The sequence below is a fragment of the Heptranchias perlo genome, chromosome 6 (genome assembly GCF_035084215.1).
Source record: "Heptranchias perlo isolate sHepPer1 chromosome 6, sHepPer1.hap1, whole genome shotgun sequence".
Taxonomy (NCBI): Eukaryota; Metazoa; Chordata; class Chondrichthyes; order Hexanchiformes; family Hexanchidae; genus Heptranchias; species Heptranchias perlo.
The window spans coordinates 52,173,470-52,190,255 of record NC_090330.1 but is presented as its reverse complement, the minus strand read 5'-3'; the positions used below and the strand labels follow the sequence as shown (position 1 = coordinate 52,190,255).

General features: G+C 42.3%; 1 protein-coding gene across 6 annotated transcripts in view; it reads left to right on the top strand.

The window, feature by feature from the left end:
• Window positions 1–16,786, top strand: part of sytl2a (synaptotagmin-like 2a) — a 156,596-nt gene that overhangs the window by 69,949 nt on the left and 69,861 nt on the right. For all 6 annotated transcript variants that reach the window (XM_067986277.1, XM_067986276.1, XM_067986275.1 and 3 more), the window contains exons 3-4: window positions 4,165–4,316; window positions 8,834–8,966. In XM_067986277.1, coding sequence (XP_067842378.1) covers window positions 4,165–4,316; window positions 8,834–8,966 — 285 coding nt within the window. The remainder of the gene's footprint in view (window positions 1–4,164; window positions 4,317–8,833; window positions 8,967–16,786) is intronic.

Genomic DNA, 16,786 nt, shown 5'->3' with positions numbered 1-16,786 from the left:
CTTATGTTCTTATGACTAACATAGATGTATTTAAGGGGAAGCTAGATAAACACATGAGGAAGAAAGGAATAGAAGGATATGCTGATAGGGTTAGATGAAGTAGGGAGGGAAGAGGCTCGTGTGGAGCATAAACACCATGGACTTGATGGGCCGAATGGCCGGTTTCTGTGTTGTACACTCTATGTAATACGCTACAGCAAGCATAGTGATTTGTGCACCTAAACACCCAAATCGCTTTGCTCCTCCACAGTTCCTAGTCTCTCACCATTCAGAAAATATTCTGATTTGTCTCTGTTGGATCAAAAGTGGATGACCTCACAATTCCCCACATTGAACTCTATCTGCCACAGTTTTGCCCACTCACTTTATCTGTCCCTTTGTAACTTCCTGCTCCCATCTACACAAATATTGTGCTTCCTGTCATCTGCAACTTGGATATACAACTTGCTGAGGCCCCAGTACAGACCCCTGGGGAACACCACTTGTCACATCCTGCCAATTAGAATCATAGAATGGTTACAGCATGGAAGCAGGCCATTTGGCCCATCGAGTCCATGCCAGCTCACTTTATCAAACACCTTTTGGAAGTCCATATACACTATATTAACCATATTGCCCTCATCGACCCTCTCTATTACCTCATCAAAAAACTCAATCAATTTAGTTAAACACAAATTGCCTTTAACAAATCTGTGTTGGCTTTACTTTATTAATTTACACTTGTCCAAGCGACTCTTTAATTTTGTCCTGGATTATCATTTCTAAAAGTTTTCCCACCACCGAGGTCAAACTGACTGGCCTATAGTTGCTGGGTTTATCTTTACACCCTTTTTTGAACAAGGGTGTAACATTTGTAATCCTCCAGTCCTCTGGCACCACCCCCGGATCTAAGGATGTTTGGAAGATTATGGCCAGTACCTCGCAATTTCCACCCTTACTTTCCTCAACAATCTAGGATGCATCCCATCCGGACTGGGTGACTTATCTACTTTAAGTACAGCTAGCCTTTCTAGTACCTCTTTATCAATTTTTAGCCCATCCAGTATCTCAACTATATCTTCTTTTACTGTGACACTACCTCTCCTTTTACTGTGACGGAGCACATTTCCTTTATCCCTACTCTCTGTCTCCCAACCAATTACTCACCCATGTCACAAGGTTACCTCCAATTCCATGCGCTCTCATTTTGCAAATAATCTCGGATTATTTTCTAATAATTATGTGGAACCTTATCAAATGCGTTCTGGAAGTCCATATAGACATCATCCGTATATACTCCCCTGTCAACTATGTAGTGACTTCTTCAAAAAATTCAACTAGATTAGTCAGACATGACCTACCATTCACAAATCCATGCTGACTCTCTGATCAGCTCATACTTGTTCAAATGCTCAAAGACTCTGCCCCTGATAGATTTCTCACAGCTGATATTTCTACAGTTTTCTGGTTTCTCCCCCTCCCCCCCCCCCCTTTCTTAAATAACGGAGTGACATTTGCAAGTTTCCAATCCAAAGGCACAATTCCCGAATCTAGATAACTTTCAATCCAAAGGCTAAATTCTTGAATCGTGAAAGCACCTCCTTTCTAGGCTGAAAAGCCCAAGTTTTTCCTATCTTTCCTCATAACTCAGACTCCTGACTCTACAGATCAGCCTCATGGCTCTTCTCTACACTACCGCAAGCACCTGAATGTCTCCCTTGTTTCTTAGCAATCAGAACTGGACATAGTATTCAGGGAGCGGTCTGTCCAGAGCACTATAAAGTTTCCTCTGACTTACATTGTACTGTTTTGGCTCTGTAGTTCAGCATTCTTTGATTATTGCTATGCATTCGTTGGACATGTTTAGTGTTGAGTCCATTAAGACGTCTCGGTCCCTTTCAGCTTCATCCTTAGTTATTGCAAGATTATTCGTGAAATACATATGTCAGCTATTTTTCCTTCCTGTGTACAGCACTTTTCACTTGTCTGCATTAAATTTCATCTGTCATTGTTCTGCCCACTTGCATTTTATCTAACTCTGTCTCATTTGTCATCTGCCTGTTCTGATTCCACTGACCCTCTTGGTTCGCTGCAAATTTGACCACTTTGCATTGAGTTTCTGAATCCAAGTCATTAAATTAGGAACAGTGGTGTTCTGAACACTCAGCCCGCAGGCACACCACTCAGTGCTTCTCCTATCTCCCCTCCCCCTACCCCTGATATAACTCCTCTACATTGTTTCCTACCCTTTAGTTAGTATGTTTCCAATCCCAAAGCTTACCCTGAATCCCCACAGCTTTTAGTTCAATGACTAGCTTTTTGTATGAAACTTTGACTAAAGCCTTTTGGAAGTCAAAGTACATCGCATCATGGGGTTTTCCACAGTCCACATAGATTGCCACTTCCTCCATGCGGATGATCGGGCAGGACCTTTCTCTTCTCAATGCTTGTTAACTAGGTTACTAGGAGTAAACATGAGGATTAAACAGATAATCCTCAAGGTTACTGCTGATAATCAATCCAATTATTCTACATACTAATGGATCTGCAGTTGCCTGTGTCTGTTTTATCATCCTTTTTGAATATTGCGTACTAGGTTGGCCTGTTTCCAATCTACTGGTAGCTCTCCAGTATCCAGTGACTCCCTCAATGATTGTTAGCGTCTCACAAATCTCTTCCCTAGTCTTTTGGCATTGCAGGATAAAAATAATTTGTTTGCTTTGATCCCTTTTAGCCTTTCTAAGACTTCCATCTCATTTAAATCAAAGCCATTGATTTTACTTGGGATATCTTTGGGGAATGCATGTTGCACACATGATGCCTTGTGAATACTTGGAGGAAATAATTATTCATAATAGTTATTGGGGCAGAAATTGCTTGGAAAAGAACAGTGAGCTCAACAGTGCTCACCGTTGTTCGTGGCGAAATGGAGGAGCAAGTTCCGGCGTTCGCACATGCTCAGCGAAATGCAGAAATCTGGAACTTGCTTCTACTGGATCGCCGACGATATGACAGCTTCGAATTAAAGGTATATCGCACGCTGCAATCAGGGAAATCATTGAAAAAGTGCCAACTTGCTCATCTGCCCAGCTGGAAAATAATTAATATCGCCCACAAAACAGGTACGCTGAAAAATACCAGGTCTAAACTAAGTTTTTAATAGTTTTAATGACTGCCAAACAACTAAAAATTAACTTTTAAAGACGTGGAGCCTCATTACTCCTTATTTTCGTGGTTTTTTGGTCATTTGAAAAAAAAATCCCTCTGTCTCTTTTAATTCAATTATTTCTTACCCTTTTTTTCGCTGTCTATAACTTTTTATAATGATTTTAACGTTATACCTTTCACTTCCTGGTTTTCACATTTGAAGCCTGCAGAAACAGTTTTGCAGCTTGTCAAAAATACTGCAATCTGATTGGTCAAAGGGAGAGCTTGATCCTCTCGCTTCTCCCCTGGGTCCTAGCTTTGCTTGAACTGATGCTGGGCTCTTCTCTGCTTCCTATTCAAGGAAGTGCCCGAAGTAAGTTAGTGGGTTAGTATAAATCTATGGAGCGGCAAGCATGGTTGGTTCACTGCTCCGAGCAATTTCTGCCCCATTATATTATGTTCATCCTAGGTTTTGAGTCTGTTTGCACTTATTTGGTTTGACCGCTTCTCTGGCTGCCCTTATACTGTTGAGGTACTGGATTTTTTTTTCTGCTATTTATGCTTTTTATAGGTCTCTTTGCCCCTCTGATCAGCCTTTTAATATATTTCTGCATTTTCTCGTATTTTTCCAGTGAACACCTTTTCCTTTCACCCTGCGGGATTTGAGGAGATTGTTTTTCCCCTTGATCTCACGTCTTAAAAATTGCTTAACAAATATGACCCTAAATTAATTAATAAGTCTGAACTTGTTGATTTTTGGTATGTATGCTCAGCATTATACCTTTAAAGGTGTTCAACAACACTCTAGTAGGAGACAAATAGAACAACCTCCCTCAATCTATTTACTTTTATTGTTTCCTAGTTTCATTGAATTCAGTCTTTTTAACTCCTCAATCATGTCCTCTTGGCAACAACTGGTGCATAACCTTGGAGACCAGGGGAAATATGGGGAAAAGTAAAAGGATTTTGTAAACTCAAAGTGCATGTAGCTGGTGGTCAACAAAATAGTGAATTCTTTCACATTTTATTTCTCTCCAGACATTTGCAAGAATCAGTTGAAAATGATATTCAACGTAAGAATATGACTGGCGAGTGGTTCTATAAAGCCAAGGCAAAGAGGCACAAAGACACATTACATGGAGCTGAGCTAATCCAAGCATCAATACGGAAGAAGAAACCCATGACTATCTGTAAGTTTTACTTGATTTACTGTGTTATTATGCCTGTTTTCTGTTCAGCGACTGATTAGCTTTGTATATAGAAATGTAGGACCAGAAGAGACCATTTGTGTCCCACTGGCTGAACCCAAAGTAGTAGCATAGGAATGAAGAATCTTAACATGTTCTTAAGTTCACAAAATGTTTTTATTGCCAGGTTCAGGTTATGGCCATGGCAACAATTAGTTTTATACAAATCTCAAATGCCTTGGCGTAATGAAGCATCCTCTTATGAACAGATACTTGAGTAATCCTAAAACATGTATTTTTTTTTAGAAAAGGCTACATTGATCTTGTATTTTTTTTTCATAATGTGCATCAAAACAGCAGATAATTAATCCTCAATATAGCAAGACTTGACCTTTTTTAGAATGTTGCATTTTGTACTCGTGTCTTGTTGTGGTAAGATGATTTATGGAAAGTTTTTTCTCCAACTCTTCACTCTGTGAGGAAGGAGGAAGCCTCCGAAAGCTTGTGATTTTCAAATAAAATTGTTGGACTATAACTTGGTGTTGTAAAATTGTTTACAATTGTCAACCCCAGTCCATCACCGGCATCTCCACATCATAACTACAGGATAGACCTGTTCAACTTCATTTACTTAAGCAGCTGAAAATTGTTTAGGAGAGCCACAGACATACACATTTTCCTTGGTGACAATGGTGTCAATTATGAACCCAAATATTTGTTTCACATTCTGTTCTATATTTACTGTTTGCAGTCAAGCAACTTAATATACGGTAAAAGTCTATTAAATGTTAGAATTCATGGTTATTAAGTGTGTTAAAGTGGTACTGTGGAAAACAGTCAGGTAGCAATAGGACAAAAATGCACTATTTGGTGAAATAATTCATTATTACTGCTATTGCTCATATAGTAACTGATGTTACTCCCTATTGTATGCTGCTGCGTTACATTTTTTTTTCTCATGGTGTGAATACTTTTCATGGCAAAATAAGTTTTTCCCCTCCCCCGCTGAGGACATAATTCATCAGGAAAAGATAAAAATATGGACATATATATATTCTGTCCGTCTCTCTTTTACACTTATATTCGCGTGCTGGCACTTCAATATACAGGTGCACAACATACACTCAATTGGACATGACCACCTCTTTGGGTTAATTGATTAAAAACCTTTAGTTTGGCTGTGTTTGGACACCTTCTTTGCTTTATAACCCCCAAGAAAATTATATTCAATAGAGGGGAAGGGGGGCTATGTGTGGGTTATGGCTCTGGTCCCTGGTACAGCCACAGTATTCCTCAACAGAGAGCGGCAGATGACCTTCCAAACCTCTGCCAGTACAAATAGCAAGTTGTGTCTTTTTTTTGTCCCCGAGAAAATGCTTTGGTGCCTATTCCCAAAGTCGCCGCCAACAACTAGCTGAGATCAAGCACTCGCCATGTGGTGAACAACGGAGTGAGAAAATAAATGACACCCCCTGCCTATTGATCCGAATGGAATTTATTTTATGACAAGGGATTGAAATTAGGATTGTGTCTGAATACAGTAGCAGCTACTCTTAGGCCATGGTTATTAAATTTCTGTCTGAGACTCCATTTAGGGTTCAGATTTGTGTATTAACCTAGTTTTGCTTCTGTGAAAGAAGTACTGTAATTGCAATTGAAGATGGATATTGGCTTTTAGAATACATATAGAGTGAAGTCTTTTCTCTTTTTATGTATTAAGGTGAATGACCTGCTCCAGACCCTGACAGTTTTCATGCTTGAATTTTACAAAGTTCTGTTATGCTAAAAATAACTATTATAATTAAATCATAGATAGCTTTTTGGCAACCAAAGGTATTCAGGGATATGGTCCAAAGGCAGGTATATGGAGTTAGATCACAGATCAGCCATGATCTTATCAAATGGCGGAGCAGGCACGAGGGGCTGAATGACCTACTCCTGTTCCTATGTTCCTAAATCAAAAAGTGTTTTTTATAAAGATCAAAAAGATTATATTGGACTTGTTCCATTTAATGTGTGTTTAATATTTTGGCCACAGTCCAGATTTTCATAGAATCATAGAAATTTATGGCACAGAAGGAGGCCATTCGGCCCATCATGTCTGTGCCGGCCGAAAAAGAGCTATCCAGGCTAATCCCACTTTCCAGCTCTTGGTCCGTAGCCCTGTAGGTTACAGCACTTCATGTGCATATCCAAGTACTTTTTAAATGGGATGATGATTTCTGCCTCTACCATCCTTTCAGGCAGTGAGTTCCAGACCCCCATCCCTATGGGTGAAAAAATTTCTTCTCAACTCCCGCTAATCCTTCTACCAATTACTTTAAATCTATGCCCCCTGGTTATTGACCCCTTTGCTAAGGGAAATAAGTCCTTCCTATCCACTCTGCCTAGGCTTCTCATAATTTTATACACCTCAATTAAATCTCCCCTCAGTCTCCTCTGTCCAAAGAAAACAACCCCAGCCTATCCAATCTTTCTTCATGGCTAAAATTCTCCAGTCCTGGCAACAGCCTCGTAAATCTCCTCTGTACCGTCTCTAGTGCAATCACATCTTGTAATGTGGAGACCAGAACTGTATGTAGTACTCAAGCTGTGGCCGAACTAATGTTTTTTACAGTTCTAGCATAACCTCCCTGCTCTTATATTCTATGCCTCGGCTAATAAAGGAAAGTATCCACTATGCCGTCTTAAGCACCTTATCTACCTGTCCTGCTACCTTCAGGGATCTGTGGACATGTACTCCAAGGCCCCTCTGTTCCTCTACACCTCTCAGTATCCTCCAATTTATTGTGTATTCCCTTGCCTTGTTTGCCCTCCCCAAACGCCCTCCTCACAGTTCTCTGGATTGAATTCCATTTGCCACTTTTCTGCCCACCTGACCAGTCCATTGATATCTTCCTGCAGTCTACAGCTTTCTTCCTCACTATCAACCACATGGCCAATTTTTGTCTTAATCATGCCCCCTACATTTAAGTCTAAATCATTGATACATGCCACAAAAAGCAAAAGACCTAGTACTGAGCCCTGCGGAACCCCACTAGAAACAGCCTTCCAGTCACAAAACCACCCGTCGACCATTACCCTTTCCTTCCTGCCACTGAGCCAATTCTGGATCCAACTTGCGACTTTCCCTTGGATCCCATGGGCTTTTGCTTTTCTGACCAGTCTGCCATGTGGGACCTTGTCAAAAACCTTGCTAAAATCATTGTAGACTTCATTAAATGTGCTACCCTCATCGGCCCTCCTTGTTACTTCCTCAAAAAGTTTTGACCAAATGTTGTGTCATTCGCACAACTCCAGTCACGTTGCCTGATAATGTATCATGAAACAGCACTGATGGAAGTTGTGGATAAATTTATTTCACATCTCCAGGTGGAGAAACCAGGGTGGATGGCAGGTGACCTCCAAAAAGAGAATGAGTACATTTAAGAGAAAGAATAAATTCGGTTTGTGGGATGGGGAGTTCTGTTCAGCTGTGTAGCTTTGTCTGATTTCAAAGTTTCTCTGACCAATTCATAAAACAATTGCTTACACTACTAGAAAACAAAGATCATTATAAACCTACAGTTAAGTGAAATGGAGTTTAAAAATCAGCGTGAGTTGTTGCTCAGAAAGGACCAAAAGGGTCCGAATATAGACTGAAAGGAGGATTGAATAGCCTGCTATCAACAGGTGCAGAAAAGCTCCTCAGTTGCAGGAGCATAACCTGCTACAAGACAATAACCCTGTTTAATTCCTTGTATTCAACAGTTGGCACATGGGATCAATTAACAAAGTAGATAACAATCTCTTGTCTCTGATCCACTGAAATCAACTGAAACTTCACATACAATTTCTCACTATACACTTCTGAATCCGAAATAGTCCAGTGGGAAAGAAATAAAGAACAAACTTGAATTTATAGAGCAGCTTTCATGACCTCAGGATGTCCCAAAGTATTTTTTTCTTTGAAGCGTAGTCAGTGTAGCAATGTAGGGAAATGTGGTAGCCAGTGTGTACACAGCAAGGTCCCACGAACAACTGGGATGATTATTTGGATAATAAATTAATGCAACTCAATCTGTTGTAACTGCTTTATGAACTCCTTATGTAGGGGGTGGGGGAGAAGGTGAGGAAAAATGTAACATTTAATTTTTAACGTGAAATGTCTGTAACCAATTTGTTGAAATATGTTGTGCTTGATTTGAATTTCTTCAACTCCTTTTTAAAAAAAGTTTGTCTCCACCTTTTAATCACTGATGCTTGAAATTGAATCCAAATTTAAACCTCCCTACGATTCAAAATATGATTTGCTATAAGAAGCTATTGATGTACCAAACATCTGTTGCATGCTGAAATAACAATATTCAACTCTCCAAACAAACAAAACATGAATAATTGGGCTGTAATGTGTGATCTGAGTAGGAATTCTGAATAATGGTAAATGGGGATTCTGGGATCATTGACGTGTTTATTCTGAGCTGACTGCTCACCAAACTGCCATTATATTTCATTGAATAAATGCTAATCTTCATCCACAGATGAACGTATCCAGTCTAAGGAGTTAAAGGAGAAAGTCAAAAGTTCCATGAATAATGCTGGGAGCAGTGTCTTTATACCTCCTGAGCTTTCTGTTCTCCTACAAGAGCCAGAGTCTGAAGAACCTCAAACAAGGTATTGTCTACAGTTGGATGCAAATTACTTTCGCTAGAGCTGGTGGAAATGTGCAAGTGGAGAGATGCAACTGTGGCTAACCTTCAGTTTTTAAATTTCTATTTTACTACTTCTCCTTATCACGTAGATGTTCCCAGTGGAAGGCCAAAAATATTGTTTTTGAACAAAAAGTGCACTTGAAGATTTCTACAATAAAAAAGCAATGCGAGTCTGAATTGAACTTGTGCTGAGATTTTATATTCAAAATCAGCTAAAAGGGTATTTTGAAATTGGATTTCAGGACAAGTGATTACTTGAGAAACATAAGAAATTGGAGCAGTAGACCATATGGCCCCTCGAGCCTGCTCCGCCATTCAGTAAGGTCATGGTCGATCTTCTGCCTCAATTCCACTTTCCCGTCTGATCCCCATATCTGTTGATTCCCGTAGAGTTCAAAAATCTATCGATCTCGGTCTTGAATATACTCCATCACTGAGCATCCACCGCCCTCTGGGGTAGAGAATTCCAAATATCCACGACCCTCTGAGTGAAGAAATTCCTCCTCAACTCACTCCTAAATGTCCAACCCCTTCTCCTGAGTCTGTGTGCCCTAGTACTAGACTCTCCAGCCAGGGGAAATATCCTCTCAGCATCTACCCTGTCAAGCCCTCTTAGAATCTTATATGTTTCAATGAGATCATCTCTCATTCTTCGAAACTCCAGAGAGTACAGGCCCATTCTATTCAATCTTTCCTCATTGAACAACCCTCTCATCCCAGGAATCAATCTAGTGAACCTTCATTGCACTGCCTCTAAGGCAAGTATATCCTTCCTTAGGTAAGGAGATCAAAGGTTGTAATCTCTGGATTACTCCCAGTGCAGTATAGAAATAGGAGGATAGAACAGATGAATGCGTGGCTAAAGAGTTGGTGTAGGAGGGAGGGTTTCAGTTTCCTGGATCACTGGGCCTGCTTCTGGGGAAGGTGGGACTTGTACAAGTTGGACGGGTTGCATCTGAACCAGAGCGGGACAAATATCCTTGCGGGGAGGTTTGCGAGCACTGTTGGGGGGGGTTTAAACTAACTTGGCAGGGGGATGGGATACAGAGTGGAGCTACAATAGGGGGTGATGTGCAGCCAAATATTGAGAAAAAAACAAGTCAGCTTGGAAGACAGGGCAAATATGTAAGAGCAAGGCTGGATGGCATCTATTTTAAGGCAAGGAGTCTTGCAAATACGGTGGATGAACTGAAGGTGTTGATAAACACATGGGAGTATGATATTGTTGCTGTCACAGAGACATGGTTGAGGGAGGGGCAAGACTGGCAGCTCAATATTCCGGGGTACAGAATCTTCAGGCGAGACAGAGGGGGAGGTATAAGAGGAGGGGGGGTCGCAATATTAATTAAAGAATCAATTACTGCCATAAGGAGGGATGATATATTCGCAGGTTCCTCTAATGAGGCCATATGGGTGGAGCTTAAAAACAAAAAGGGGGCAAGCACTTTGATGGGAGTGTACTATAGGCCCCCAAACAGTCAGGGGGAGATAGAGGAACAGATATGTAGGCAAATCTCAGAAAATTGTGCAAATAATAGGGTAATAATAGTGGGGGATTTCAACTTCCCCAATATTAACTGGGATACTCAGTGTAAAATGCTTAGAGGGTACAAAATTCTTAACGTGCATCCAGGAGAGCTTTTTGAGCCAGCATGTAGAAAGTCCTACAAGAGAGGGGGCGGTACTGGACCTAATTCTAGGGAATGTGGCCGGCCAAGTGGAAGAAGTGCTAGTAGGTGAGCACTTTGGTGACAGTGACCATAATTCAGTGAGATTTAAGGTGGTCATGGAAAAGGACAGGGAGGGGCCGGAAATAAAGGTTCTAAATTGGGGGAAGGCCGATTTTAATAGGATAAGGCAGGATCTGGCCAAAATGGACTGGGATCAGCTGCTTGTAGAAAAATCCGCATCGGAGCAATGGGAGTCTTTCAGAAGGGAGATTGAGACCATACAATGGCAACATGTTCCCGTAAAGGTCAAGGGTGGTTCCAAGAACTCCAGGGAACCTTGGTTGTCAGGGGATATACGAGAATGGATTAGCAAAAAAAGGAGGGCTTTTGGCAGATACAAAAGGCTAAGGACAGAGGAAGCCCTAGAGGAGTACAAAAAGTGCAGGGGGATACTTAAAAAGGAAATTAGGAGATCAAGGAGGGGCCATGAAAAAACACTGGCGAGCAAAATAAAGGAAAATCCTAAGATGTTTTATAAGTATATTAAGGGTAAGAGGATGACTAGGGAAAAAATAGGGCCCATTAGGGACAAAAATGGCAATCTGTGTGTGGAGCCGGCAGATGTAGGAGGGGTTCTAAATGAATTTTTTGCATCTGTTTTCACTATGGAGAAGGACGACGTAGACATAGAAATACGACAGGGGGACTGTGATATACTCGAACATATTAACATCGAGCGGGAGGAGGTATTGGCGGTTTTAGCAGGCCTAAAAATGGATAAATCCCCAGGCCCGGATGAAATGTATCCCAGGCGACTGTGTGAGGCAAAGGAGGAGATTGCGGGGGCTCTAACACATATATTCAGAACCTCTCTGGCCACAGGGGATGTGCCAGAGGACTGGAGAACCGCTAATGTAGTACCATTATTCAAGAAGGGGAGTAGGGAAAAACCGGGGAACTAGAGGCCAGTGAGCCTAACATCAGTGGTAGGAAAATTATTGGAAAAAATTCTGAAGGACAAAATTAGTCTCCACTTGGAGAAGCAAGGATTAATCAGGGATAGTCAACATGGCTTTGTCAAGGGAAGATCATGTCTGACTAATTTGATTGAATTTTTTGAGGGGGTGACTAGGCGTGTGGATGAGGGTAACGCAGTGGATGTGGTATACATGGATTTCAGTAAGGCCTTCGATAAAGTCCCCCACAGGAGACTGGTCAAGAAGGTACGAGCCCATGGAGTCCAGGGTGCCTTGGCACTTTGGATACAAAACTGGCTTAGTGGCAGAAGGCAGAGGGTGATGGTCGAAGGTTGTTTTTGTGACTGGAAGCCTGTGGCCAGTGGGGTACCACAGGGATCGGTGCTGGGTCCCTTGCTGTTTGTGGTCTACATTAATGACTTGGATATGAATGTAAAAGGTATGATCAGTAAGTTCGCTGATGATACAAAAATTGGTAGGGTGGTAAATAGCGAGGAGGATAGCCTCAGTCTGCAGGACGATATAGATGGGTTGGTCAGATGGGCGGAACAGTGGCAAATGGAATTTAACCCGGAAAAGTGCGAGGTGATGCACTTTGGAGGGACTAACAAGGCAAGGGAATACACAATGAATGGGAGGACCCCAGGCAAGACAGAGGGTCAGAGGGATCTTGGTGTGCAAGTTCACAGATCCCTGAAGGCGGCGGAACAGGTAGACAAGGTGGTAAAGAAGGCATATGGGATACTTGCCTTTATTAGCCGAGGCATAGAATATAAGAGCAAGGAGGTTATGATGGAGCTGTATAAAACACTGGTTAGGCCACAGCTGGAGTACTGTGTGCAGTTCTAGTCGCCACACTACAGGAAGGATGTGATCGCTTTGGAGAGGGTGCAGAGGAGATTCACCAGGATGTTACCAGGGCTGGAGCGCTTCAGCTATGAAGAGAGACTGGGAAGATTGGGTTTGTTTTCCTTGGAGCAGAGGAGGCTGAGAGGGGACATGATTGAGGTGTACAAAATTATGAGGGGCATAGATAGGATGGATACTAAGGAGCTTTTTCCCTTCGTTGAGAGTTCCATAACAAGGGGGCATAGATTCAAGGTAAAAGGCGGGAGGTTTAGAGGGGATTTGAGAAAGAACTTTTTCACCCAGAGGGTGGTTGGAGTCTGGAACTCACTGCCTGAGAGGGTTGTGGAGGCAGGAACCCTCACAACATTCAAGAAGCATTTGGATGAGCACTTGAAATGCCATAGCATACAAGGCTACGGACCAAATGCTGGAATATGGGATTAGATTAGACTGGGCTTGATGGCCGGCGCGGACACGATTGGCCGAAGGGCCTCTATCCGTGCTGTATAACTCTATGACTCTATGACTAAAATTGCACACAGTGCTCTAGGTGTGGTTGGTCTCACCAAAGCCCTGTACCATTGTAGCAAGACTTCCTTACTCTTGTACTCCAACCCCCTCACAATATAGGCCAATATACCATTTGCCTTCATAACTGCACTTGACATCAAGGCAGCATTTGAACGAGTGTGGCATCAAGGAGCCCTAGTTAAAATTGAAGTCAATGGGAATCAGGGGGAAAACTCTCCAATGGCTGGACTCGTACCTAGCACAAAGGAAGATGGTAGTGGTTTTTGGAGGCCAATCATCTCAGCCCCAGGACATTGCTGCAGGAGTTCCTCAGGGCAGTGTCCTAGGCCCAACCATTTTCAGCTGCTCCATCAATGACCTTCCCTCCATCATAAGGTCAGAAATGGGGATGTTCGCTGATGATTGCACAGTGTTCAGTTCCATTCGCAACCCCTCAAATAATGAAGCAGTCCGTGCCCGCATCCAGCAAGACCTGGACAACATCCAGGCTTTGGCTGATAAATGGCAAGTAACATTCGCTCTAGACAAGTGCCAGGCAATGACCATCTCCAACAAGAGAGTATCTAACCACCTCCCCTTGACATTCAACAGCATTACCATCGCTGAATCCCCACCATCAACATCCAGGGGGTCACCATTGACCTGAAACTTAACTGGTCCAGCCACATAAATACTGTGGTACAAGAGCAGGTCAGAGGCTGGGTATTCTGCAGTGAGTGACTCACCTCCTGCCTCCCCAAAGCCTTTCCACCATCTACAAGGCACAAGTCAGGAGTGTGATGGAATACTCTCCACCTGCCTGGATGAGTGCAGCTCCAACAACACTCAAGAAGCTCGACACCATCCAGGACAAAGCAGCCCGCTTGATTGGCACCCCATCCACCATCCTAAACATTCACTCCCTTCACCACTGTGGCTGCAGTGTGTATCATCCACAGGATGCACTGCAGCAACTCGCCAAGGCTTCTTCGACAGCACCTCCCAAACCCACGATCTCTACCACCTAGAAGGACAATGGCAGCAGGCACATGGGAACAACACCACCTGCACGTTCCCCTCCAAGTCACACACCATCCCGACTTGGAAATATATCGCCGTTCCTTTATCGTCGCTGGGTCAAAATCCTGGAACTCCCTTCCTAACAGCACTGTGGCAGATCCTTCACCTCACGGACTGCCGCGGTTCAAGAAGGCAGCTCACCACCACCTTCTCAAGGACAATTAGGGATGGGCAATAAATGCTGACCTTGCCAGCGATGCCCATGAACAAATTTTTATTAAAAATTTACTTGCTGTACCTGCATGTTAACGTTCTGTGTTTCTTGTACAAGGACACCCAAATCCCTCTGAACACCAACATTTAATGGTTTCTCATCATTTAAAATTATTCCATTTTTCTATTTTTCCTACCAAAATGAATAACCTCACATTATACTCCATCTGCCACCTTCTTGCCCACTCACTTAAGCTGTTGAAATCCCTTTGCAGACTCTTTGCATCCTCCTCACAGCTTGCTTTCCACCTAGCTTTGTATTGTCAGCAAACATGGATACGTTACACTCTGTCCCTTCATCTGAGTCATTAATATAGATTGTAAATAGCTGAGGCCCAACCACCAATCCCTGCAGCACCTCACTACTCATAACCTGCCAACCCGAAAATGACCTGTTTATTCCTACTCTCTGTTTTCTGTCCGTTAACCAATCCTCAATCCATGCTAATATATTACCTCCAATCCCATGAGCCCACATCTGGGGGAAAAAACTCTTGTGTGGTACCTTATCGAATGCCTTTTAAAAATCCAAATATACTACATCCACTGGTTCCCCTTTATCCACCCTGCTAGTTGCATCCTCAAAAAACTCTAATAGATTTGTCAAACGTGATTTCCCTTTCATAGAAACATGTTGACTATGCTTAATCATATTATGATTTTCTAAGTGCCCTGTTACTACGTCTTTAATAATAGATTCTAGCATTTTCCCAATACTGATGTCAGAGTAAGGGGTTATTTATCCCATATTCCAGTTCTCCTATCTCCAAGTCTTGTACTATTCCCTGCCTAAGAGGACGGACAGTTTTGCTTTGCTAGCAGGTATGTGAGTGTACTTGGGGAATGATTCGCCCTGTTTGGTTATTGATGTTTTTAAATTTATTCACTCAATGTGAAGAAGTGCTGTTGCAAATGGGAAACTTGCCATGTGAGGAGTTGCAGGGTGAGAACTTATATCCCACCCCTCTGAAGTCCAGCATTTTGGAAGACTAACATGGCTGTGGGGGAGGGGGTACTGGTGGGTGGTGGTTATTGTTGAGAACAACAGGCCAGGATTCAATGGTGGAGTTGTGGGGTGGAAGAATATTCTGGGGTTTGGTTGGTTTCCTTTGGAGATCAAAAAAGTAAACAAATAGTTACAGAGTACTGTGTCTTCTATCGTCTTAACAATTCCTATGTTCCTACGGGTTAGCGGTGAATTCACATTGGCAGGCAGTATTCCTGCTCCACCGCTAACCAGCCAACAGGAGAGAAATCCAGGCTCCTGAATTCTTTCCCACATGGAGGGAAAATCAAAGGGTGAGTCAAATCAGACCTCTTAGTGGGTGGTAATGAGCAGTATCAGCCCAGTGTTTTTTTTTGGGGGGGGGTGGTCGGGGGGAGAGAAAGATTGTCAGAGAAATGAGTTTTCAAAAAAAAAGTCACATTTTGGAAAATGGCGATTTGCACAAAATGGCAATAAAGTTGCACTTTTGGAGCATATTGAAATAATTGTGACTAGATGTTTAAATTGGAGACTGTGTAAATAACTTGCTTATTTCAGAACTGTATAAAACAGAATTTTTAATGAAAACTGATATTTCAAGAGAGTTGCGATGGGTTAATTGAGTTTTTAAGCTAGAGGTATATATTATCTCAGCAGGATTTTTGTTTAGGTGGAGTGCTGGCTGAAATCTATTGTCAGTTGACTGCTAAGTATATATAGGAATCATTATCACAAAGAACTTGACAGATTTTTGGGTTGGGTTTCTTGAGACCAGAACAAGCTGGTATGTTTGAGTAAAAGTGAGTGTACTGTACAGGTCAAGTACTGAAGGTACACAGCACACACGGTAAACGTCATTGTTTTGAAGTGAGAGTGAATGTGCAAAAAATATTGGCAAATTTAAATATTTTATTAATGGGAGCTAGGGGAGGGAAGCAGCGGTTTGCACAGTGTTGCTTTTATTTGGGATGTGACTAAAGTCAACCCAGACTGACTGGATGAAACTCTGTTCCCTTTGTTGGTGTAAAGGCCCTACAGGAGATAGAAGCATAGAATGATGCAACACAGAAGGAGGCCATTTGGCCCATTGTGCCTGTGCTGGCTCTTTGAACGAGCCATCCAATTAGTCCCGCTCCCCAGCCCTATCCTCATAACCTTGCAAATTTTTACCCTTCAAGTATTTATCCAATTCGTTTTTGAAAGTTATTCTTGAATCTGCTTTCACCACCCTTTCAGGCATTGCATTCCAGATCATCATAACTTGCTGCATAAAAACATTTCTCCTCATCTCGCTTCTGGTCCTCTTGCCAATTACCTTAAATCTTTGTCCTCTGGTTCTGACCCTTCTGCCTCTGGAAACAGTTTCTCCTTATTTACTGAATCAGAACCCTTCATGATTTTGAACACCGCTATTAAATTTCCCCTTAACCTTCTCTACTCTAAGGAGAACAATCCCAGTTTCTCTAGCCTCTCCATGTAACTGAATCCCGCATCCCTG